This window comes from Xiphophorus maculatus, chromosome 6 (assembly GCF_002775205.1).
Source record: "Xiphophorus maculatus strain JP 163 A chromosome 6, X_maculatus-5.0-male, whole genome shotgun sequence".
Taxonomy (NCBI): Eukaryota; Metazoa; Chordata; class Actinopteri; order Cyprinodontiformes; family Poeciliidae; genus Xiphophorus; species Xiphophorus maculatus.
Window position 1 is genome coordinate 24,145 of NC_036448.1, and position 27,013 is coordinate 51,157.

The following is a 27,013-nucleotide window of genomic DNA, read 5'->3' on the forward strand; positions in this document are numbered from 1 at the left end:
ACAAACAAATGGCTTCTACCGCGATAATTATGTGAAATTAAATTAATTATATCCCAACTTCAGAAGATTTGCCTTTACCTTTATAGAGCTCTTTGGTTCCTCCTATCAGTCTGTAGCTTCTCATATTGAGGTCATCAAACCAAATTTCAGATCTACCATAACTGACTGACACCTGCTGGCCTCAGGTTTGCAACCAGCTTGTGACTGAGAAACCAGTAACCTCCTCCCAGATGATGACATGAACTTGTTAGTTCCTCTGTCCATTGTAGTAGCTGATGTATTGTGAAAATCCGGTGGAAATGATGCACTAATCAAGTCATGTTTACATAGAAACAACGCACCGCGAGGCTTTGTTTGTGAGACTTGCGGTCACGTGGGTCGGTTGTGGGCGGAGCTTGGTAAGGTCCATGTAAGCCACGCCCACTCAAGATTATTACGTGACTCCTCCCTGCATATGATCTAAGCGTTACATTGTATCCACTAACCCCAAATAACCACACATGGCGTGAGACTAAAGGAAGTCCTCACCAATCATCTCACCAGAAAGTGAACGTTACTCCATTACATAACTCATCCCACTGTTGTGGAAGCTGCTTTAATGTCTTCAACCATCTAATTCTACACAAAACACACCTTCCCCCTTGATGTCAATGTATCAGACTACTGCTGTTTTCCATTAGCACATTATTTTTTTCTGTAGTTTAATTTATTCAAAACCTGATAATTTTCAAGCGATATCCCATTGTAATCCTCCTCAGACTAATCAGAAATATTTCAAATTTGAATAATTGCTTATTTCAAATAATTTTTAATCCACTTAGTCAGATCATTACTAGTTTTAAATTAGAGAGTATTTAAAACTAGATTGTTATTAACAACAATCTAAATATATTAAGATTTCCCAGTCGCTATAGATGCTTCCATAGAGAACCATGGAAGACAGTTCTCCATGGCAGAGGAATGGAAGGACCCACTTCCATTCTTCTGCCATTCATTCAGAAGAATGGATGGCAGAAATGATGCCACACTCTAAAAGATACACAGCAGCAACTTGGAACAACCTTTAATGAATGAAATGAGCAGAAATGTTGTGAGGCTGTTCAAACTTTAAACTGGTATTGAATCAAACATTTCTCTAACTAGTTAGGGAAAAGTTAAGATGACAAAGCCATCTTAACTTGGAATATAGTTAAGATGGCTTTAAGCCTTAATCAGAAAATGAGTCAACATGTGGAATATCTCAGATTTGTATCTATCTACCAGTCTCTGCCTTCTCTTAGACAGTAAGCATTAAGTTTTATGTTAAACATACAGATGAGATTTTATTGTTCAACCAGAAAAGAACCAGTACAGATGCACACACAGACACACTGGTACAAATCTAACAAGAATGAAGCACATTTTCTCTTTCATAAAGCACAACAGACAGTTTTCATGAGGGCGGTAACCCTCACGGGTTCACAGTTGGCACAATAATGGATGAAAATAAAATCTCCACAGTAAGGATCCACTTTCAAGTAGTTTTTCCAGCAGAGAAAAAAAAATCTTCCTTTTTAGTCTTCAGTCTGAAAGCTCAAAAACAGAATATTACATATTTTCTGTTCCGCAAATATATTTCTGATATCTGTTCTGATATCAGAAACTCACTGTCGCATCACACTTTGTGTCTTAACAGACCAGCACTCATAAATATCGGGAGATGTTCGTAAATATCTCCTGATATTTGTGAAAAGGAAAAGCCACCCAGATACATTTTTTGCAAGAAACAGGCTATGTTGATTTTAAAATTCTACAGTGAAGGGAACTGTTGGGTTACGTACAAAATTCAGGTGTCCTTTAATGTGAAAGGTATAGCAAAGAGGGCTTCATTTATCCAAGCCCAACTAACTCAAAAATAAAAAGTTCTATGCTCGTAAATGTTGCCTAAAAAAGTTTTCCTAGATTGACAAGTCAAAATTAGTATTAGTAATAAAAATACAATCTAGCAACATCTTGTTGCTTTATTTATGAAACTGCATTGTTTTAAGTGTATAACTTGAAATGTATGTGCCTTCATTGTGCTCAGATAATTTTAGCATCAGCGCTGAGATTCTTCAAAATTACCTTCCAATGTGCTGAAAAAGTGTTTCCCCAAAACTGCAGTGCTTCCCTGCTCATGGTTCTGGAAGGAACTGCCATTTCACAATTTGCCATTTCACTAATTTGTTCTTTCATTTAAGTTCCTTCACTTCCATTTTATGGACTTTTGTACCGTGCATTATTGTAACCTATTAATTCCATGAATTATGGTACAATCATTGAAATGATCAACTCTCAACTTGCCAGACATTTTGAAAGCATTGTGGCGCATCCTGTTGCAATTGATTGTGGTTCAGATTCCTATATGGACCAGCAGACTTGGACCCCCTGCTGGATCTTATTTATTGAAGTCATAACCAGATTTCCTTCTTTGAGCAAATAAAGAAAATAACTTTAGATCGTTCTTAGATAAGTGGAGAAGTCCCTGTGTCCCTTGCTTTCTGACAAACTAGAATTCTTCTAAATTCTCTTTTTCAAGAACTTCCTCGAAAAAGGAAATCCTTTATTTCACACAGAATGTTGCTCTGTGAGAACCTTCTGTGTAACTGCTGAACAAACAACAAAAGTTGTGGAAATTTCTGTGGACAATGAATACTGTAGTGGTCTAACAAAAATACTCCCCAAACCATCCCACCCCTTGAATAATACACACAGCTTCCTCTCTGTTACAAAACATTTATAAAAAGGATGAGCCGCCACAAAATTTAAAAGACAGTTTGTTTCTATGGCAACAGATCAGCAAAACAGAAAGGAGGACACTCAAACAAGTCAGCCTTTCCAGATGATAAATATCAAGTCAGACCTCACACATTTGGAATTTCTCAAACTTTACAGTAACATGTAACAAAAGAGGCAAACCAAAATCAATGGAGCTCCAAATCATTGCTTCAGCAGACCTTGTTTGAATTTTTTTTAGTGTCTTTTAAATTTCCCTCTAGAAAAGTCAAACTCAAGCAAAAATCAAATCCTAAATTTCACATCCCAATTATTAAAATTGAGGAACAACTTGTTTTCATGGGTTCTAACTAATCCCATTTCAGATTCTAAATTTTACTCTGAACATTTTAATCATAATATGGTTATGGAATAATCTCCTGAGACAGATTCTCCCTAAGAATCTTTTGTCAAGCAGGTCTTTAAGAGGGGACTTCAAGTAGCATATATTCAGAATTCTTTTTCCAAAGAAAAAAAAATACAGACACTGCAGAAGTAATGTCTGTACTTCTTTTCAAAGTATAGACATTAAATACAGCTAACATGCATCTTGCATGCACATATACAATTTGGAAACAGAGTATTTGGATAATTGAGCAGAATTTGTCTCTTCACCAGTTTTTTCTTCCTTTTCCAGGCATGGATCTTAACTGCAGTTTCATAATGAGATATGCTCTACCTTCTGGACAAATATGTTTATAGACATGAAAAAATTACCAACACTGCCATGTGTGTCACTGAAAACAAAGTTCACAATATAAGGGGGAAAGATTTGCAGTAATTTTTTCCCTTTAACATTTAAATCTCCCAATTCAACCAATGCATGAAGCCCATTTTTGGGAAAGCTCTACACTTGCTGTTTGAGGTGTGATATGCTGTACTGATCTGCTGCTGTCTAACAGGAGACAAAGATTCACAAAATATAAAACAACAATGTTTTTTTCTATTCATAGGAGAGTCCATTTGAAATTTTCCCCAAACCCCCTGGTCTCTGTCAGACACACATTCTTCTGCTTGTGTTTGTGTACAGCTGTTTCCATGTCCATCTGTTCACCTCCAACAAGTGTGTATGTTTATGCAAAAATGGATGGAGTTATGTATTCTTATGTATGTTTACTTGTGTTCTTTAGTGGGGGCAAAGTAGAGCTCCATGGGTTTGTTGACCTTCCAGTACTTTTCACTGACCAGCTCCAGGGAGAAGGAACCATTCAGAACCTATGAACAGAGTTGAACAGTTAGACATATGATGCACCAGCTCTACCACCCGAGACCCCGAACAATACCACATGTCCATTCATGCAGCAACAGTTTCTGAAGAAAGAGCAACCATAACTGGTCCTTGTTGCAGAGAACAAACAAAAATTTTTCTAGACTCAAAACAACCAATCCAAACACACTGAGCAAAATTTGAATGGTTTTCCTTTAGGCAGATCACTTTTCATGAAAAGTTTACTATCTTGTTACTTTTATTACAGGGGAGGATTTGGTAAGATCACAGGCTTCATGTTCACTGGATACAAAGGAATAAGACCAGGACTGACCTGATGCATGATCAGTTGAAAGATCCTAACATAGAATGGGAGGTTGAGGTTGACCATTTTTGTAGTTGATGAAAAATGTCTGTGCTGTGGTCACTAAAGATCACAACAGAGAAATGCATGTTCTTTTAAAGGGAACATGCATTTCTCTGTTGTGGTCTTTATGTTGTTGTGTGCCATGTATGCCCAACCTAAACCTATTCTGTGTTAGGATCAGGACAACGAAAGAATATAGCAATATTTAGAATTTGATCTTAAAGAGGTTTCAAACTGTTTTGTTAGAGATGATCCTGAGCATAAGAGTACTCACAGTAAACTGGTTTCCAGCAGTAGGTATGTAGATAGTGTACTGTTTCTCTGATGCTGCTTCAACGTTAACAGGACTGGCCTCAGCATTTCTTCTCAGTTCCTCCAGAGCCAGCCGGACTGCCAGGTATTTAGACAGGTGATCCACAGTGGCGTTACCCGAGGTCTTAATGTAGCGAGGAACAAACTCCACACTGTAAAGACACAGTCAGATCACAATTACCAATCAGATGTAAATGTGTTCAGAAGCTTCACCAACTTCAGAAGCTTCAAGCTTCTGTTTTGTGCTGAACACACCTGTTATGACCATCATCCTTCTCCATCAGGGTGGGGTGTGGCCTAAACACCAGCTCTATTTCACTGGCTCCTCCATCAATCACAGAGTCTCCTCCCCCATTCTCAGCAGCATTGTCCATGTCCAAACCGCTGTCATCACTAGTCTTGGTGCGCTTAATGCTCGGTCCTGCCTCCTGGGGAACCAATACGAGTTATACCAATACACAAAACACAGCATGTGACTGGAGAACATACTGCAACCATTATGCCACAACACATGCCATACATTTAATTCATACGCATTTATTGTTGTACGCCAGGACATACCTGATTACTGTGGACAGACGCATTGCTACAGTGAGAGGAGTCTCCGTTGTCCTCAGCTCCGCTACCGTTTTCCACTGTGTGCCTCTTGCCACGCTGTAGCCTGACAAGGAGACAAACACCTAGTACCCACCATGTAGCATCTCTGTGCTCTGTTTGTCTCAGGGATTGTGTTTACCTGGTCATTGCCTGTATCTTCAGCCCCTCTTCTATGCTGTGGGACAAAGCCTGCTGATTGTTGTGTTTGCTAATGCGAGCCAAAACTCTCTCCTGGTGGGCTTCATACTCATCTCGGCTGGGATAAATCTTACCTAAAATTAAACAAGAACCTGTTTAATGTGCTACACTTGGGTGTAGCACCTGTGGAGTTTTGTGCAGCTAATCAGCTGAACTAACACATTTCTCCAGTGTTCCTTATGTAAATATACACTATAATTCTAACAAGTGTTTGACAATGTGGCAGGTATATAAGGGTATTAGAAAGTTATTTTTTCTCATAAAGTCAGGATTTTAAATAGAAGTATTAATGGTCATTAATCAAGCTGCTGCACCTTGGGTATCCAGAAACAACTTGGGCTCTTTTGTGAGTTTATTTCCAACTTTTTAAAGTACATGAGCCTTTGAAGGGTTGATTTACTGAGATTTACTGGTACAATTCAAGTTTACATAACTTGCCTTGTGCATTCAACTTGCAGGATTTGAGAAAAACAAAGTTCTCTGTTTTAAATGAATAATAGATGTATATTGCAGGCATAATAAATCAATGCATTAAATACAAAATACATATAAAAGGACAAGCTGTTTAGAAAGAAAAAAAATCTAACAGGAATGTCAAAAAATAAATGGTTAAATCATTTTATAAACACCTTTAGTTCTACTCAATTAAGATGTGTTATTCAAATAAAATTAAAGATACAAAGTTGTTTTTCTGTGTGGTTACTTACTAATCAGAGCATCAAAATTGGGGTCAGGACGGAGTGACCTCTTAGAAACAAGCTTCTTACGGCAGGTAGGGCACTCTTTATTCCTGCAAGGAGATAAGGCCATGCTTCACATCAGAAGTTGGTTGGTCCCAGATGGAGTGGCAATTATCAATCATAGCAATTATTGATAATGGTTATGTAATTGTGTAATTTATGTGATCACACCCCACATAAATGATTGATTGATCATTGTGAAAAATCAATTAATCAAGTTTATTTGCAAAGCATATTTCAGCAACAAGACAGGTCAAAGTGCCTTACATCATAAAAACACAAGAATACAAAGTCATTTAAGTCAACAATTGAGAAAATGAGTAAGCATTACATTTTGCTAAGTGCCATCATTACACATCAAAATGGTAATTGTTTCATTTATTATGGATCAAAAGCAACTCTAAGCAGTCTAGATTTGAAGAAATTCTGTGTTTCAGCTGTTTTGTTAAAAAAACCCCAAAAAGCTCAACTCCTGACATATTTAAAGGAGGTGAGAAGCACCCAGGTGCATATCAGACCTTTGAAACCTATATGCACTTTCATATCAGCACAAACAGACCTGCTGTGTTTAATTGTTGCCTCAATTAAAATGAAGATTGTGTCTGGTAGGAAGAAATCTCCATGGAGAAATCCACAAACAGTTAGATCTGCAAGACAGCTCTGCCGTAGAGCAGAACGAAAATGGAGTAATACTCAACTTCACGTTCATTATGACATCTAGGCCTGTCACGATAGCAAATTTTGCTCAACGATTAATTGTCTCAAAAATTATTGCGATAAACGATAATATTGTTAGAAGACCTTTTTACACTGATTTAATGGAAATGACGTAATAATGCATGCGATTTCTTGCCAAAGATAGATACACTTTATTTTCAAAAGAACACTTAACACTTGAGCTGATAAACAAAATAAACAAAACAACCAAAAACAAAAATTAAATGAATTCTCAGTCTCCATTAACAAAAACTCACTTGAAAAAAAACTTTTGTCTGTACTCAATACAGACCTTCTCATTGAATTCAATGAGAAGGTGCGTCCAAACTTTTGGTCTGTACTGTATGTACCGCCAGAGAGCGACAGGACTTTCTTAAAAACGTTCTTTGACACCATTATCTCATTTAGTGAAGGAGTTCTTGTTTGCGCTGGAGATTGGAACACAATCCTTAATTATGCTCTAGATACAACAAGCTATAAGAAACAAAAAACTGGTAGGTCAAAAGATTTAAATATCCTGATCCGGGAGATGGGCTTGTTTGATGTCTGGAGGGATCTCCATAATAAAGAAAGAGAATTTACTCATTACTCTCCTGCACACAAAGTCCACTCCAGGATCGATCTGTTTCTGATGAACACCATTGATAGATCTAAAGTGAAGGAATGCTTAATTGGAACATCTGATATTTCAGACCACAACATTATCTATTCATCCATCAGTTTGTCTAATAGGCCTAAAACAACATTATGGCGCTTAATATATAGGTATCCTTAATAATGAAACCACAACAAAGGAGATTAGAAAAGAAATAACGGAATGTGTAAAAGACAATAATAATGGGCAGGTAAATCCCACCTTAGTCTGGGACACGGTCAAAGCAGTAATGAGAGGGAGACTAATTTCTAGAACTGCTTATATTAAAAAAATAAAAAGATTAAAATACAATGAATTGGAAAAAACATTGAGGGAATTAGAATTAAAACAGCAAATGACTAACAATGGAGAATTTTCAGAACTAATAACAGAAACTAAAAACAATATAAATGATATGATACTCGAGGAACTTGAGGAAAAATTACGATTCTCCAAACAAACATTTTATGAATCAGGCCAAAAAGCTACACGAATCTTAGCTAGGCAACTTCGTAAACACCAATTGAAGCATTCGATTACCAAAATTAGAGAATCCTCAACTGGTAACTTAACCTATGACATGGATAAAATACATAAGACCTTTGAAAATTATTTTTAAAACATTATACTCTACCCCAGAACCAGTTAAAATAACTGCTATTGACAATTATTTGGCAGCTTTGGACCTACCTTCGCTTGGATTAATCCAAAACGAAGCTTTATCTGCTCCCATTACCCATAAAGAATTAGATACAGTTATTGAACATTTGAAAAGTAATAAGTGCCCAGGTAGTGATGGGTTTCCAAATGAATGGTACAAGATGTTCAGGAAGGAGCTTTCCCCTGTCCTGCTTGAGTCTTTGAACTGGACATTGAGCAGAGCTGAGATCCCACCATCTTGGAGAGAGGCTATAATATCTGTCCTCACTAACTAAAGAAGGAACAAATGTTGAATACTGTGAATCATATCGCCCAATCTCAATTCTGAATGTCGATTATAAAATCTTTACATCAATAATTTCTCGGAGATTGGAGTATTACTTGTTAGATCTAATACACGAAGACCAGACGGGATTCATCAAAGGCCGACAAACTCAGGACAGCATAAGACGAACATTACATATATTAGATCAAGCCAAAAAGCAGGGCCTCAGCGTAGCATTAGTTAGCCTAGATGCAGAAAAAGCCTTTGATCGGGTCAACTGGACTTTTTTATATAGTGTACTAGAGCGTCTGGGCTTTAATAATCAGTTTATTAGTTGTTTGAGGTCACTTTATGATGAACCACGGGCCAGGGTAAAAATCAATGGGCACCTTACAAATAGCTTCCAATTACACAGAGGAACCCGCCATGGATGTTGTCCAAGTCCATCGCTTTTTGCAATATTCATTGAACCCTTGGCACAGGCCATTAGAGAGGATGATGGGATAAAAGGTGTCAGCTTTGCAAATATAGAACACAAAATTGGCCTTCTTGCAGATGATATAATCACATACCTCCAAAACCCAAATACAACTCTCCTCAAAGTTATGTCAGCGCTAACTGAGTTCGGTCAACTGTCAGGCTATAGTCTAAACATCACAAAAACACAAGTTCTGACAATTAACTATTCCCCTAGTAAATCTATAAGAAAAACCTATGGACTTAAGTGGGATGCCAAAAAGCTAAAATACCTAGGAGTACTTATTTCCCGAGATTTGGATGAGTTATTTAGTTTGAACTTTGGTAATCTTACTGAAACCATAAAAAAAAGACTTGACAGCTTGGGCAAGGTTACTGCTGGATTTCACGGCTAGGATGGAAATAGTGAGGATGAATCTGCCTCCTCGTTTTTTATATCTTTTCAAGTCATTGCCTATTAGAATATCTAGCGCACAGTTTCATGTCTGGGACAGGTTGATCTCAAGATTTATTTGGGCTGGGATAAGACCAAGGATAAAATTTTAAACACTCCAAATTAATAGGGACCAAGGGGATCTGGCCCTTCCAAATTTGAGGGAATACTACACTGCCTGACCAAAAAAAAAGTCGCCACCAAAAAATGGTCACACTCTCTAATATTTTGTTGGACCGCCTTTAGCTTTGATTACAGCCCGCATTCGCTGTGGCATTGTTTCAATAAGCTTCTGCAGTGTCACAAGATTTATTTCCATCCAGTGTTGCATTAATCTTTCACCAAGATCTTGTATTGATGATGGGAGAGTCTGACCACTGCGCAAAGCCTTCTCCAGCACATCCCAAAGATTCTCAATGGGGTTAAGGTCTGGACTCTGTGGTGACCAATCCATGTGTGAAAAAGATGTCTCATGCTCCCTGAACCACTCTTTCACAATGTGAGCCCGATGAATCCTGGCATTGTCATCTTGGAATATGCCCGTTCCATTTGGGAAGACAAAATCCATTGATGGAATAACCTGGTCATTCAGTATATTCAGGTAGTCAGCTGACCTCATTCTTTGGGCACACAATGTTGCTGAACCTAGACCTGACCAACTGCAGCAACCCCAGATCATAGCACTGCCCCCACAGGCTTGTACAGTAGGCACTAGGCATGATGGGTGCATCACTTCACCTGCCTCTCTTCTTACCCTGATGCACCCATCACTCTGGAACAGGGTAAATCTGGACTCATCAGACCACATGACCCTCTTCCATTCCTCCAGAGTCCAATCTTTATGCTCCCTAGGAAACTGAAGCCTTTTTTTCTGGTTAGCCTTACTGATTAGACGTTTTCTTACGGCTACACAGCTGTTCAATCCCAACCCCTTGAGTTCCCTTCGCATTGTGCGTGTGGAAATGCTTTTGAGTTCACAATTAAACATACTCCTGAGTTCTGCTGTTGTTTTTCTTCGATTTGATTTGACGAAACGTTTAAGTAATCGCCGATCACGATCATTCAGGATTTTTTTCCAACCACATTTCTTCCTGGAAGACGATGGTTTCCCACCATCCTTCCAGTTTTTAATGATGCGTTGGACAGTTCTTAACCCAATTCTAGTAGTTTCTGCAATCTCCTTAGATGTTTTCTCTGCTTGATGCATGCCAATGATTTGACCCTTCTTAAACAGACTAACGTCTTTTCCACGACCACAGGATGTGTCTTTTGCCATGGTTGTTTAAGAAATGAGGAGCTACTCATTGCATCAGCTGGGGTTAAATAACTTGTTGCCAGCTGAAAGATAATCGCCTATGCAGTACTTATCCAATAGGAGGCTTGTACCTATTTGCTTAGTTAAATCCAGGTGGCGACTTTTCTTTTTGGCCAGGCAGTGTATTACGCATCTCAGATGAGAATTATGGTCTGCTGGTGCTCCTCAGAAATGAAGACTGGATGGAGACAGATTGAACTTAGGCAAGGTGGGGTCCAACACCAAACACGACTGAGAGATAAAATAGTTACAGACAAAAATGGGAATGGTATAGTTGAAGACACGTTGTTAATCTGGAAAGAGGTACAAATTGGCAGATGTCAATGGACTCCTGATGTGGCCCTTCTGTAACTCAAACTTTCGGCCAGGAGAATGAGATTTCTCTTTTTTAGGCTGGAAAGATAGAGGACTTGTGGCTTTGTGCCAGTTTGTTGAAGGGAACACCTTTAAAACATTTGAGCAAATGAAAAGGGGTTATAATCTTGAGAACAGAGATTTATTTAAATATTTTCAGGTAAGACATTTTTACAATACTAAAATAAAAAAAAGTGTTCCTCCAGAAGGTAATACTATTTTAACATTTTTTACAAATGCTTATACTCACCCCCATGTAAAACTGTTTCTAAACTATATAAAGGGTTGCAGAAAGATAATGGAAATAACACCTTGAATATTAAGTCTAAATGGGAAAGTGAATTGGGAGTAAAAGTTACAGAGGGTGATTGGCTTTCAATCAACAGACATCTACAACAACAGACATCTACCAGTTCTAAAAGATGGAAGGAATTTGGATGGAAGTGCTTAATTAGATACTTTATTACACCTCAAATTACTAGTAGACATAGAGGAGAAGAACAGCAATGTTGGAGACAATGTGGCCATCAGAACGTCAATCACTCTCATGTATTTTGGTCCTGCCCAAAGTTGGCACCTTACTGGGATGGAATCTGTCAGACTACCGGGATAATTTTGGGGTATGTCATCCCCAAAGACCCCAAAATTTTTCTGCTGGGGCTGATATCTGGAGAAGTATTTCAAAAAGAAGATGAGTATCTTTTTAAAGTTCTATCAATTGCAAGCAAAAAAGCTATTACACGCTCTTGGCTAAAGAAACTCCCTCCCCAGCTAGACCATTGGCGGGAAGTCGTGGAGGAGATTCACTCAATGGAAAAACTGACATATCTTTTACATATAAAAGGACACTCTTACAACAAACGCTGGTCAAATGGCTGTCATACAAGAACAAGGAAGCATAAATAGATGTAACATCTTGTAATTTTTTTGTTTTTAAATTTATATATGTATCAGTGCCCCAAGTTCTGTGTGTGTTTTATGTTTCATTGTAATGAAAAATGTTAAATAAAGAGTATACTTTTTTTTTTTTTTTTTAAATCGGCTGATCACCAATTTCTCAAAATTAAGGAAATTGGCACCGATAAATCGGCTGGCCGATATATCGGTGTACCCCCAGTTCTGAGTGATGTTCTCTGATGAAAGTCAATTCACACTGAGCTGAAATGATGGCCGCCAATGATGTTGGAGACGTCAAGGAGAATGATGTGCATCAGCCACCCTTGGTGGGCAGGTGAGTCTAGTCAATACAGACCTGACTTGCACTCTGAATAGCACAATGCCTCAGTGTTCTAGTCCCTGACCCTCAGTTAGTATGGTAAATATTAAAAGTTAGTATGACAGTGACAGAAAAAGACTGAAAGTAGGTCTGACTTATTGGGAATGGTAGCCAGGGAACAGACATTTCTCTCTATAAATAACATGGAGGTGGTGTTTGTGAACATCAAAGACATCTTAAAAAGCACAATAAACACAAGACAAGCCATTAGAAGATAAAGAAGATGGGCCTACTTCAGTATTAAAGAACAAGCAGGAGGCTCAGATAAGAACTGCTGTATCTATATTTCAAAAGTAGAAATGTAGATACAGTAGTTTAAACCAGGACATGAACGTAGCCGCCCTAAAAAAAACAAAACAAAAAAAAAACTTACCCAGATCTCAAAGCTGTGATGATACAATCAGCGCAGAAGCGGTGCAGACATTCTTTGGTTGTCATCGTGTTTTTCAACATGTCCAGACAGATAGGACACATAAGTTCACTGTGTAAGGACCTGGGTGACACAGCTATCTCCAGTCCGTCTGTTATTGCCTCCTGAGACAGACAAAAATTCAGAGGTAGGTTAGAGCACACTAATGTTTTCTGAGTGAATGCATTCTCTCAGGATACAACATCCTCCTTCCACTTTTCAAAAACAGGATTGTTACTTTAACTGGTCCCTTTAAAGTGACCTATAGATTTGTGTGTGCTTTGTATTTGATACATTGTCAGAACCATTTTTCTAACATATACTACATTGTGTGGACCGCCTGCTCCTTATGTTGCCAAAAGGCTACAAAAAGAAGTATTTTTGCTTGTGGTAGGTTTAGGACATAGGAGTATGTGTGTGTGATTGCATAGTTGTTTATTTTGTATCTATGATGGCCTGGCAACCTGACCAGGTGTACCCTGCCTTTCACCCACTAACTACTGTTAGTGGGTGAAAGTTAGTGGGTGCCTTTCACCCACTAACAGGGGGATGCTGAGATTACTTTCTGGGCCGTTTGGTCGAAAGTAAACTTTACACGTTAAATGAACAACAATACCAGTTTAGACTTTGAGCTACTTGCTAAAACTGTATTGTGTAACATTAAAACATGCTGCAAGTGTATCGATGGCAGCTCTTCGTCTTCTCTTCAGTGTTTTTATTAGCTTCTTGGCGCAGCTCCCGCTCCTGCTAATGGTAGCTTCACCGCATCAGTTCAGCGTTAACACCGGCTGATGACGTTGCTGTGATTCACTTGTCTGATGTCTGTCAAATATTTTATGTTTTATTGAGGATTTTTGTACATATGTTTTGGCAGTGCTGTGAACATGTCAAAGCAAAAAGTGTTTTATTGGCTGTCTGGATGCTGTCCGCTTCAATGGAAGGACAATGGACATGTAATTACATGTATATAAACATGTAATTACTAAAATCACAATACTCTCACTGTGTATCCCTCAGAAAAATGAACCAATTTAAATAAAGAAATCCCTCTATGGGTGATACCACAATAGAGAGCGTTTACTTTATAGCGTTAACATCGGTGTTGTAAATGATCCGGTATGAAACGGTAGTAACACAGCAATTTTGAATTTTAATCATCAGAATACCGGGATTTTTTCAGTTGTTTTAAAAGGTTTACGTAAGTCTGCTTTTCTCCATCAATATGCTTCCCGACCACTCCGCACCAGAAGGGGGTAAAAAAAAAACCACGACACGCACGTTGAGCAAACCTCTGAAACAGGAGTATCGTGACATAGAATGGAGCAACAAACTAGATGTGAATCAGGATCAGAGAATTCGGCGCCGAACAGTGAAAAGTCAATCATATTGACACATGTGAAACACATGATGATTAAGCGGCGCAGCAGGTGACGAGTGAAGATTACTGGTGGTGAACGTCAATATCGATAAAATAAACCTAGCAACAAGAAAGAAACTAAAGAAGACATAATAAACCAAGAGAGGATAATACTAATCCTGCCGTGTTTCTAAAACTAAATGGAAATTAATGAAGAACAAAATGCAAGAATAAACTAAGAAACTAAAGTAAATACAGAGGAATAAACTGGTATGGCAAGACCTTTCAAGCAATAATTAATACAGGGGACTACATGGCAAGAACAGACTCTGTTTTAAGATAAAAGGTAAGATAATATTGTTGAAGTGCCATGGGTTTGTTGAGAGCACATCTAGTAATAAGAAGAAATATATTTTACAGACGATAACAGTAAAGACCATATCATTTATTTATGTTTTTAATTAGATTAGATTTTTTTTTCTTCAGTATTATTTTTCATGTCAGTGTTAATGCCATGAGGCTGATGACTCCATGATACTTTTAACTCATGCTTGACTAAGAACAAGCATTGTTCTTTGTAATTTCTGTCCAGTAAAAGTATTAATCTATAAATCAATAGACAGGTAAAGATATAATCAGTGTTTCTGTCTCATATTTGTGTGGCATTAAAAGGATCTGGAACTTTTGTTTTTCCACTGAAAGCACTGGTTTGCTCAGTAAATGCCATGTGGGTGAAATTTTATAGATTATACTCTGATGTCCCATTCTCCTGAAGGCAGCACAGAGCTGCTCCACCAGAAACTCACAGAAACATTAAAGAGAAGAAGAGTTCTGATTGATATAGTTGCAGTTCTATCCGTGTTTTAATTTTACAGAGCACTGTCTTTTGCAAATAGTTCAAAGTTAAAACTGGGATTGTTGTACATCTTTTATCTGGTCATTTTGTGCAATATTTAACAACTAACATAAGAAAATGGCTCAGAACAAGAATATTTTTTCCACTTTGGCTACTGACAGGCCTACCAATTTTAAGTTGAATGTTCATTGCATTTTTCGTAGATGCCTATAAAAATAATTTCTATTCACATGGCTTTTTTCTTCCCTGGATAATTATTTTTGATGATAAATATAGAAACAACCATAAAAATCTAAACATCAACAATAGAATAGAATAGAATTCAACCTTATTGTCATTGCACTGTCACAAGTACCAGCAACGAGATGTAGTTTGGATCTATCCAGAAGTGCTCTACGAGATATAAATATTTATTTACAGATGTACAAGACTATGTATGTATGGACTACAAGGGGTTATAGCAAAGAGATATAGATATTGTGTATAAATATAAATATGGGATCTATATGCACAGATTATACAGAATAAACAAGAATGTTAGGGAATGGATTATATATGTATATAATATAATACAAGATAAATAATGGCTAGGCCTGTCACGATAGCAAATTTTGCTGAGCGATTAATTGTCTCAAAAAATTATTGCGATAAACGATAATATTGTCTGAAGACCTTTTTACACTGATTTAATAGAAATGACGTAATAATGCATGTGATTTCCTGCCAAAGATAGATACACTTTATTTTCAAAAGAATATTTAACACTGGAGCTGATAAACTAAATAAACAAAACAACCAAAAACAAAATGGATTCTCAGTCTCCATTAACAAAAAATGTACTTGATAAAAACTAAACAACATAAAGCCAAAGTGGAAATAAATACTGCATTCAACCAAAAGAGTGCAGATTATGAAGTCTGTATATTATGTTGCCCTTCAGTAATAATTAGATTTAAATAGAGAAGATGGGCACATCGACTACCTGATGCAATAATTCACACTACATGACTTTTGCTCCTATTTTTCCCCATACAACAATCTTAGACCTTTGGTCTTTCTAAGATTGTGTGGTGTGTTATGGTAGATCCTCGTTGCCGCTCTGATCTAAATCAGGGGTTTTTCCCCACTGGGAGCTTTAACTCAGCCTGTTGAATGTGACAGGTAGCCAATCAGAAAGCGCGGATTCTCCTCTGTGTTTTCTGAGGGGAAATTATGTCGGGGAATCCCAAACAGGTGACACGGCGCAACCTGAAGTCCAGCTGACGTGGAAACAACATTAATGTTTATTCAACATGCAAAGAATATAGAAATGACAAGAGGAGGAGTTGGAGCGAAATTGCTACCGCAGTTGATAAACCCGGTAACTTTTCAGCTGTTCTTCGTTAACGTGACGTAAATAGGTTCTAATGATTTTCATTCAGTCAGGACTTTACGCTGACACTAGCCACATGCATTGCAGGTAGATTGTAGTAATGCATTGATTAATACCTGGTTTTAAAATTAGTTCACTGGACTTGTAGCCATTATTTTGTGCCCATTGTTGGACACCACACGGCAGGAACAAACCCGATCAAACCCTTATATCTAGGATTTCTGTCGGCTAATGTGTGGTCTGTCAGGTTTTGAAAATGGGCCGACAATCGGCTGACAGCTCTAAGATCGTGTTGTCTGCGCTGGGCTTTACACTAAGGAAATGAGGAAGGAGGGTCAGTGGAGAGCACCGGAGTTGAGCCTTTTTTCATTCGGTGTCATCAACAGAAAGAGAAAAAGGTCGGAAGAGACGATAATGCCGATAATTGAAATGACGTCGATAGTTTTAATTTATCGTACGATTAATCGATTTATCGTTTATCGCGACAGGCCTAATAATGGCAGATAAAATTTACAGATTGTATGTGTGTATAAAGAAAATAGTGATAGTAATATTAATAATAAAATAATATTCAGTGCAAAGTAGGGGTTGAACCAATTAGTCGACTAGTCGACTAGTCGACTCTAGGACGTCTCGCGAGTTTTTACATTTCATGTCGACTAGTCGCAGTCATGTGATTGCCGGTGGTGACAGCCTGTGCTGATCTGACAGCACAGTATACGTCACAAGACAGAAGAAAAATAAGTTAATACATTAGTTTAAATGATATGTAGATGGATGCATATTTGTGGTTTTACAGTGTTTTTAAAAGGAGATGGAGTTGCAGCTGCAGTCCACTACAAAACACGAGGCGTCTAAAACTCGCCCCCTTCCCGCTAAGGATGTCACTTAGCCGGCTCGCGAGTGTCTTTGTCACGACGATCTAACTAATACATTATGATGTTATGTTGCTGATTAAATAAAGATCTGTGGTAATGACAGCTGCTGATTAAATAAAAGCCTGTAGTTGGTAATGACAGTGTATACTTGTCTGACATATATATAGCCGTGAGTTCGTGCTAAGAATGACACTTCGTGCTTAGAAGTGTCATCAGATCAGCTGTCAGAAGTGTATGACACTCTGACAGCTGATCTGACAGAACACTGGCTAAAAAATGGCGTCTTCAAAACAGATCGAGGACAAAACCCGCATCTTGTCAAACAGGTAGAAATTACTGGGTCCTTGTATGACAATGTGCTCTTAGCGAACTCTTAGCGAAGAGAATATTGACAGCGAGTGAACTTTATTTACCCCCCCCCCCCCCCCCCCCCCCCCCCCCCCCCCCCGGCCCCCGTGCCACCTCTTTTTATTGTTTTTACATGCCATCTAAAAGATGTGCGTTTCCTTTTGAATGTTGGTTTCCCAGCAACTTATTATTTATCATAAACTATCCCGATGTTTTGTTGTTTCACTTGTTGCTGTTCTGTGTAAATGCCGTATTTTTCCGTGAAAACGGGTAATAAAGCCTGTACGTTACTCCAAAGCTTTGCGTCTTGCGTTGCCATGACGTCACAACGACTAGTCAACTCGACATCGACTCGACTTTTATCATGTTGACGTTGACTAGAAAATATTTTAAATCGTTCAATCTGCTGAGTCAGCAGAGCTTCCTGCCGCGCATCGGGCGGAGGAGAAGCAGGTGGTTTCGTTGAATTCAGCTGTAACCAAACGGGATCCGTTCATAACAAGTTCGGCTTGTGATGTTCCAAAAGCACCATGTAGTCAGTGTGATAATTTGACTCCTATAGTAACTATCCAGAGATCATCAGCATCAGCCGGTGTTTAGAAAAAAAAAGTCAGACCCGACTTTGTGCAACAAACTTTTCCCCGCTGCTCACGAAGAATCTCCATAATAGACTTAGTAAAAGCAGGAGAAGGGGAGAGTGTGTGTGTATGTGTGTGTGTGTGGGGGGGGGGCAATATTTGCCGTGAAAATAGCTAATAAAGCCTCCAAGTAGTTGTGAAGGGTTTTTGCGCTTACGTCACTATGACGTCACCGCGACTAGTCGACATCGACTCGACTATTATCATGATGTAGTCGACCTTAAAAAATATGTAGTCGTTCAACCCCTAGTGCAAAGTAGCCTACATCTTCTTTGATAGGAGTGGTGAGGGACCTGGATAATGAATAGGGGGGCACTGGCCCAAAAGAGGTTGAGAAACACTGCATTAACTGCTGGAGATGGGCACCAATGTCCATAACTGCCTGGATTAACAATAACAAAATGAAACATTAAATGGTGCATAAACCAAAATCCTTATACAAGCAATAAAAGTCATGTCAAATATTGCAGATATGCAACATATAATTCTCTCCTTTTAAAATGGCAGATAGTTTCTCAAGTCTTCAGAGGATCACCACCATCAGGGTGTTTTTATTCAAACCTGGTTGTGCAGACATTAGACCCACCAATTACCAGGGGCCTGAAAACTGCATACGACACTTTCCATGTAAAGGTTCTGATTTATAAAACACAAACTTGACGTGAAAATGTGTGGTCCCTTAAGCCAACCTAATATATGCAGAACATACAAGCTTGTTTCGGAAATAGGACAAAAATGGCGACACAGATTGTGAGGTCGGGAATTGAAGCCTCACTGCATCATGATTCCTTCAGATCTTTAACTACATATTAAACGTTAACCATAGATAAACTTTATCATAAGCATTTAAAAATACAGTGTGGTATATGCTTGCACTGGTGAGTCACAGCTATAAATGAGGACTGTCAAATAAACAAAAAAGGTCTGTAAGGCAGCCTCAGCCTAAATCCTAAACCAATGTCTGCACAACATTTAAATGTTTCATTTAACGTCTTACTATCACAATCCTCTCCCTGATGATCACCACTATGAGAGGTACCATAGTTTTATTTTATTTTTTATCACTGATTAAGCAAAATTATGACAAGATGTGACGCATTCAAAGTGATTCTTCAAAACATCTAAATACAGTGAACCCTCGCTATAACGCGATTCACCTTTCACGGTCTTGCTTCTTCACGAATTTGCATCGTGCATTGTGTTCTGCATTCTGATTGGCTAAACAGTCTCTCCGCTTCTTCTCTACCTGTGTGTCGATAACGTTGCGGTTAAATATGTACACGTATGTAAAACAGCGTGCCAAATTTAAGTTTGCAAATTCTCTTGCAATTTCAAGTTTCTCTAAAACCCATAATGTCAACAAAACGTTCTGCACCGACACAGGCACTTGCGGTCGGGCCCAAAAGGCAGAGAAAGATGCTAAAAAGAGCGACAACAACTACCGATAACTATGTTCTTCTCTCGAAAAAACACACCTGCACCGCAATCTTTAGAAGAAAAAAAACGCTATAGAACGGAGTCAGGATGCAGCGGCTCAGTCAGAAGAGCAGTGAAATACACGCGAGTCACAATTTGTCCTACTGTACTTTGCATTTTTTTTCATAATCATTTTTCATTTTCTCCCGTTCTAATCCAATGACTCGGGTCGCGGTGTTGATCTCCGCAATTTAAAGCCTTCAGTTCGTATTGATGATTAAAATTATTATTTTACGGGCGTGCCGTGGTGGCGTAGTGGTTAGCGCGACCCATATTTGGAGGTCTTCAGTCCTCAACGCGGCCGTCGCGGGTTCGACTCCCGGACCCGACGATATTTGCCGCATGTCTTCCTCCCTCTCTTTCCCATTTTCCTGTCAGCCTACTGTCATATAAGGGACACTAGAGCCCACAAAAGACCCCCTGGAGGGGTAAAAAAAATTTTTAAATATTATTTTACAGTACAGTAGTCATTTGTAAAAAAACATCAACAAAAAACCGTTTATACAGTTCTTTTATTTGTTAAACAAATGCTTGGCCCTGTAAAAAGGTTTTGTTCTTTGGTATTTCATTGTATAATAATTGTAAAAAAACAAAACAAAGGTTACTACTTCACGGATATCGCAGGTTCTTTTTGGAACGTAACCCCCGCGAAAAACGAGGGTTCACTGTACCGCTGTGACATCCGCATGTAAAGCATCAGTGCTGATGGAAGAACCAGGAGGGAACTTGTTCAGGGTTCATCGAGCTCTTCTGCCTCATAATGACTGGCTAATAAGACTATTTAGATTCCCTAAAGTTTTACTCTTGGATATCTGTGCTGGACTGGGCCCAGTATTGAAGAGATCGACCCACCAGAACCACGCCATTCCTGTACAATTACAGGTGGTGTGGGGTTCCTAGCAATCGGCTCCTACCTGCACAAATTAGCAGGAAGGTATGTGTTTGACTTAGGCATGGGCAGTATAAATTTATGACAGTATAATAACCTTAGACAAAAATATCACGGTTTTGTGGTGTCACAGTATTGTCATTACAGCTCTAAAATGTGTCATTTTGTATTTTTTTTAGCGTGTCTTCATATGAAGGCATAGTCACGTTGCTCCTTAATTGATAGTCCTTTATAAGCAAAGTCTAGAATATGCCACACCCCTTAACTGGGGTGGCATAAGATTGCAGTGCTGTTTGGGGAGATGATCACCTTTTTGCATTTATGATACGTTTCAATAAAAAAAAACAAAAAAAACTGACAGATATATGCAAAGTGATCTTGGTGAGAGTTTACCTGTGGTGTTCTCTGTAGTTCATAGAGACTTAGTTCCCAAGTCTTGCTGAGGGACTGGACCCCATTCGTCTGCAGTGTCTGAGTCATGGCTGCAACACTGAAACACAAAAACAAATGCACACTAAACGGACTAAAATAGAGGAGGCTTCTGTTTTATCTTACAGGAGCATTACTCATGCCTCATCCCAGGAAAATTAGACCTTCCAATGAGAGAACTGCTCTCCAGGTTCTCCCTCAGCTAACTTTTTCAGCCACCTAATTTTTGAGCAAATAAATGACAGAGTGGCTAACCTTGTAATGCAACGTTGTACAATCATGATGGCAGTGGCATGATCATCTGAAGCTGATGTGGACAAGATAAGCCAGGTTTGGTCTTTCTCAAAGAATGGATCCTAGTTTACTTACAAATGGAAAAATAAAATGGCCCAGACTGAATTCAAAACACAAGCATGTCAGATCTTCCTCATCAATATTATGTGGTTTTTGAGGTTTATAGAAATAAAGAAAGGCCGATGACCCAATTGAATGTCTCTAAACATCAGAGTAGAAATCAACAATACATTGAGGAGGAACTGTAGGTTCTACCTGAAAACAGTCTTCAGCACTGAGAGACATCATACATGAGTTAATGACTGGGTCACATACAGGGGCGCTGTCAGGAAACTTGGGCCCCATGACAAAAAATTAAATTGGGCCCCCTGCTGTTACAATTTCTTGAGTCTATTTGACCCATAAAAAGCGACACAATTTTAAAGGCATGTAACTGCCTTGCTTTCTTGTCATGACAGTTTGTTATGAGACAGATAATCTGTGAAAAAATTAATCTCCTCCAGCTTCCTCTCTGACCTACAATTGACAGCTAAGGATTGTGATTTAGAGCACTACCTCCTGCCTCTGATTGGTTGTTTCTAGAGAGCACTGGTAGAAGGCAGAGGAATTAAATTATTCTCAGATAATATTTCAACATATTGAGAGTCTTAACAAATATGTGTTTTTTGTTAATAAAAGTTACATACTGCAGCTTTAATTTCACTTATGAGGGGACAGGTCAGAAGGGACGTGGCAACAGATATCTGTAATTTAAATGCAAGCTAAGACAGGATTATCTGGACTGACAAGAGGCTGTTTTTTATTATAATCTTATAAAGATTGTTTGAATTTCTGTCACAAATATATTGTTTTATTGTGTAATTGTAAAAAGAGCAGTGAGAGGAAAAATCTACAGACTCCCTGGAATGATGCTAACCAGCTCGTCACTGAACACAGTGTTCCTCACCTTTTTCACTGGGACAGAGGGAGGGATTATTCTGATACGGGGTTAGAGCTGCTGCTGACTGACTCATCTGTTAAGTGTGGTAAAAGGTACAGGTGCAACTTAAATATATGAATATGTTGGTAGATTTTTTTCCCTTCGTTCTTTAAATGCTAGTGAAATGGCGGGCAAACAGTCTGTAGCTAAGCTAACTATCCTAAAATGGTTGATATTCTCAGTCTACTCACCTCTTGAAGAAAGACTGGGTTACAAATTGACACTCTTGTTTTTTCTCTTTCTCTTTTTGAAAACCTGACTATTATTTTTCTTAGCAGCATAGTAACTGCCACAGTCATTCTTGTCTTCTACTGACTGCTGTTGAACATCATCACCGTCAAGTGCGCCAAGCAGGAACGAACCATTCCATGCAGATCCAGGGGATGTTCAGTGTAAATATGCATGTGTGCGCTTTAGTTTTTGAGTGGTAACATTTATTTTTTACTGATAAAAACAATTTTAAAAACAATATAATTAATTTTGTAATTGACAGGCCCCAATGTGTTTTCTATTTCTTTGAAGAAAAAAAAATATATAAATATATATATATATATTTATATATTCTTCCAGTAACATATACCCCTATATATATATAGGGGTAGGGAACCCTGTCGGTCAGGGGCCCTTGGAATTGTCCTAACTTTTCCCCCCTTTACAGCGCGCCTGGTCATATATTCCTAGAAGAGCGCTTCCTTCTCATACTGCAGGTTTGTAGCATTTCTAAAAGTACAATGGGAGGCAGATCCTTCAGGGTCCTCTCCTGTGGATCCAGTTTCCAGTTCTAGTCCATGAGAAAGAGACACTCTGAATAAGATTTTAAGACTTAAGACATACGATTTTTTTATCCGTCATTATGTTTCTAGAACATAACAAAATTGGAGTGGTACCCTCAGTGATAAATAGATAGATAAATAAATAAAGTCTTAATCTTTAAAAGTTTGTATCTCTTAAGACAAGAATTAAAACTTTCCTTTTTGATAAAGTTAATAGTTAGACTAGCTTAGGATATCTTGAACTATTTCTGTAGTTATGCTGCTATAGACTAATCAGGGTTTCCCCCGGAAAACTTGCTAAGCCCAGTGGTTGGGGCACCAAGGTGGTCAACCGTGTTTTTGTGTTAAAAGATGTTAAGTTGACAGAAAATGTAAAATATTATTGGGTAATTATGTTACTGGAAGACATTGCCAATAATACTTAAACTCACAACTATAGAATCTTACCAATAACAAATAAAAAATACAATTAAAATACATAATTATTTGCACTTAAATCTAAATTAAATCATTAGTTAGTGGATCTAAAAACACGATGTAAAGCTGATCACATTTAGAACCGGCCCAAGGCATAAATGAACTAAGAGAATACATCAATGCTGTTAAATTTGATTTCATGGTTTCAGCATGTATAAATTAAAAGATTTTAAATTGTTCTAACATTTAAATTTAAGATTTTAAGGAGCTGGCAATTTTACTTTGTAAAAGAGACACTCTGATTAAGAGTGTCTCTTTTTCAGAACAACCTATGAAGAACCTTCATAGATTGTTTTGTTTACCCTTTAGCTATTTGTTCACAAATTCATGGTGAAATGCTGTTAGTGCTGCAGATATTCTCAACAGGAAGAGGGGCCCCTAAATCAAATTCTGCTCAATGCCTCATTCAACATTGGACCGGCCCTGCAGGATGAGCTAGGACTGCTGCACTGCGCATCTCTGCTGCGCCGATGAAGAGGTACAAACCGAAGATTTAATTTATGTGGTTTTAGTAGCTCTTCTATTTCGTGTCTATTGAGTTTTTAATAAGCGTCACAGGCACTGCTTTGGTTGCCTGAGCTTTATGGAACGAATTTTTCTGATCTTCGCGCAGCAACTGTGCCTTCAAGTATACAAAGCATTTGATATGAATTGTGTTGCTGCAAAAAAATAAAATATAATAAAAACAAACCAGCATGCTGCGCTAGTCATGAGGTGAGAGTGAAAGATCCTCCACGGGTTGAACTACTGGTCCATAACGCACCGGCTAACTGGGAACTCGTACGTTATAAAACGCAGACAGAGTCAGCTTGTGGAAACATAAACGCACATGCCGCATATAATGTTTTGTTCACAAAGAAGTATCCTTCTCACAGCATGCTCAACGCACAGATCAGTGGATAAGATTGGCTTTACATGTAAGTATCAGCCAATCACAGATCTCCCAAAATTAAGGAAATTGGCGCAAATTGGCCAATAAATGTATCCTATATTATACAAGCATATAGAATATTATGTAAACATCACTGTCAGAGATGCAAAAAGTTTATACTAGGTGTGTGAATGATCTAATGATCAGACTGTTGATTGCATCCAGTCCACATCATTAGCAGAAATAAAGGGCCCCAAAACCAAATTTTGCTTATGGTCCCAGGAGGCGTGGGCGGGCCCTGATAAGTATTTTAAGCCTGGCGGGCCACCAGGCTTTATTTGGGCCCCCACCAGTCTAAGGATTGCTTATTTATTTGAGTTTTTAAAAAAATGTTTGCATTTTGTCAGACATTATAGTCGGTATTCAAGCATTAATCTTCCAATAACACATAATTATCACGTAATATTTTCAAATTTCCTGTCAACTTTAAAGCACTGGGAAAAGGAAGAGGAGGCTAAAGTTTTTCACAGATTGTCTGTCTCATGACTGTTATGACAGAGACAGTTTTAACAAATATGTAAAAAATATATAGATATTTTCATAAAAGTCACAATGCAGCTTTAATAACCTCACAATGTTTGGGAAAGTATTTTTAGCCTGCTGTAATTACTCTATTGCATTCTGCTTAGACAGGTTGATACCCATTTAATAATAGTGATATGGCAGATAACTAACATTTACAGATGTCATTCATTCTGAATACATCTGTATACACATGCACTTTTATTCCTACACTTTAGATGCAATGTAAATGTGACCGCAATATCTTCATTGCTTCTCTGCTTCAGTTACACCACATAATCCTGTGCTGCATCACTATCACTATAATATGAGTGAACACTGGCCAATGCTGATATATTGTGCATCCTTAATAATTGTTATGGATAAAATGATTCTGTCTTTCCTCTGTCTCTTTTCTCTGCTAACATGCACATTGCTGCATGCTTACATAACCATATCACTATTATATCAGTATTATATACTGGAGACAGTCACACTTAAAAAATTTAACTTATTAACAAAATGAAACTGATTAACACTAGCCTTTAGAGAGGGCAGAAAATGAGGAGAAGATAAAAGCAGAACTCGCTCTACAATTTTTGCTTTGCTTGCTGTCATCCTTAAGGTGTGCTGAATGGAGCCCAGCACTGGTCAGTGAATGTAACTCTGTATCTGGTCCATTTGTATGACTTGTAACATTGGATCATTTTCCGCATTAAAGCCTGTTTTACACTTAATCAAATCTCATTATTTCTCAAAGTAATGACACAGAGGTTTTGGTCGGTCCCGAGACTGGTAAACAAACCTGGGTGGTGCACAGAGGAAAAAATGGGTGCACTACAACATATTAAATACCCATTGTGATACATAGAATTAAATGTTTGATAATGATACAATAATGATACTGTTATTTATTGTAATTGAATTGGTGCAAATTAAGAGACATTTCTGAAATATTTACGAGTTTTCCAAAGTTGAAACTGTTGTCAGATGTGGGAGAGTGGATTGTTAGGGTTGTTGTTTGCACAGGGTGCCAAACCTGCTAGGACAAAATGCTTCCCATCATTTTATTCCCATCTAGTTATGAATTTATGAACTTTGAAAATAATTGACCTAAGATCCACTAAAAGTAGCTATTTCATATCGTTTATCGGACGCCGTACACCAACCTGAATGTGGGTGAATAAGATCTGTGCAGACTAGTGGAGATGTGTGACCATGCTGCCACACATGTGACAGACTGAAGAACAAAGTCTTGGTAGTAGTTTTCAACACCTCACGAATCTGACAGATTTGTAAGTTAGACAAAAGGAGAGATATAAATGATGCTTTCTCTCTCATTTTATCTGTCGATGTCAACAATTAAAATCCCAGGAGCTCTAATCGCTGGTTGAAATATAAGGATATGCAGACGTCGGCCTGTTGATATCTTAATCCAAAAAACAACATAAATCCAGTTTATATGGCGCATTCATTCTGATTTTTTTAAAAGAGATAGTCCAAGCGCACAAATTTCAGGAGAGGCTTTAGAGTTCGGCTAAAGCTAACTAGCATCCAGCTCCAGATGATGCTGTGGCTGTTCTTCGGAACGTTAAAACTGAATGGGAACAAAACAAGCCTGAGATGGGGAAAAGCGCAAATGTTCTGTTTTAACTCAGTCTAAAGAGCGCAAGAAGATGTACCTTGAATTGAGGTCCTTGGTGTAAGGAAGAAGTCGTGGGTGTAATGTGACAGAAAGAAAACAACAGAGAAAAGAGGCTCTCGATGATACCCCGCATGTCTGCACTGCGGGTTTCAAACGTCATTTTAGAGTTTTATACAGATAAGAACTCGTTCCAGAAGCGTGGTTCATCTGAGAATTCGGATACTAAATAAAGATTCCTCCAAACTGTATAAAATATTATTGTTCATGTACTTACATGTTCAGTTGTAAGAACGGCCTGATGTAGCCAAACGCGTTAAGGTGAAAGCAATATGGCTGAAAGGATACAAGCGATGCACTCTGGGAAATGAAGGCCATGAATATCCACCGATAGCACAGCTAAAGATATATATATATAT

General features: G+C 38.2%; 1 protein-coding gene across 2 annotated transcripts; it reads right to left on the reverse strand.

Annotated features, from left to right (window-relative positions):
* Nucleotides 1–1,295: 1,295 nt before the first annotated feature.
* Nucleotides 1,296–26,941, reverse strand: rnf2 (ring finger protein 2). Of its 2 annotated transcripts, none has more exons than XM_005809207.2 (9): nucleotides 26,872–26,941; nucleotides 20,962–21,058; nucleotides 12,719–12,879; nucleotides 6,182–6,264; nucleotides 5,416–5,548; nucleotides 5,241–5,340; nucleotides 4,935–5,107; nucleotides 4,642–4,831; nucleotides 1,296–4,008 (listed from the first exon to the last, which is right to left on the reverse strand). In XM_005809207.2, the coding sequence occupies exons 2-9, from the start codon at nucleotides 21,046–21,048 to the stop codon at nucleotides 3,907–3,909; spliced, it is 1,029 nt and encodes a 342-aa protein (XP_005809264.1). In that variant the 5' UTR covers nucleotides 21,049–21,058; nucleotides 26,872–26,941; the 3' UTR covers nucleotides 1,296–3,906. The 2 variants fall into 2 exon arrangements, with proteins under 2 accessions (XP_005809264.1, XP_023191638.1); XM_023335870.1 differs by lacking the exon at nucleotides 26,872–26,941 and adding an exon at nucleotides 26,635–26,794.
* Nucleotides 26,942–27,013: the final 72 nt, after the last annotated feature.

Bases quoted from the DNA above. Each gene is read 5' to 3' on its own strand.
- rnf2 (XM_005809207.2), bottom strand. From the start codon at position 21,048: ATGACTCAGACACTGCAGACGAATGGGGTCCAGTCCCTCAGCAAGACT. The intron at 12,880-20,961 runs GTAAACTCTCAC...TGTCTGTCTCAG, and splicing joins AACTACAGAGAACACCACAG to GAGGCAATAACAGACGGACT. The intron at 6,265-12,718 runs GTAAGTTTTTTT...ATCTCCTTGCAG, and splicing joins ATCACAGCTTTGAGATCTGG to GAATAAAGAGTGCCCTACCT.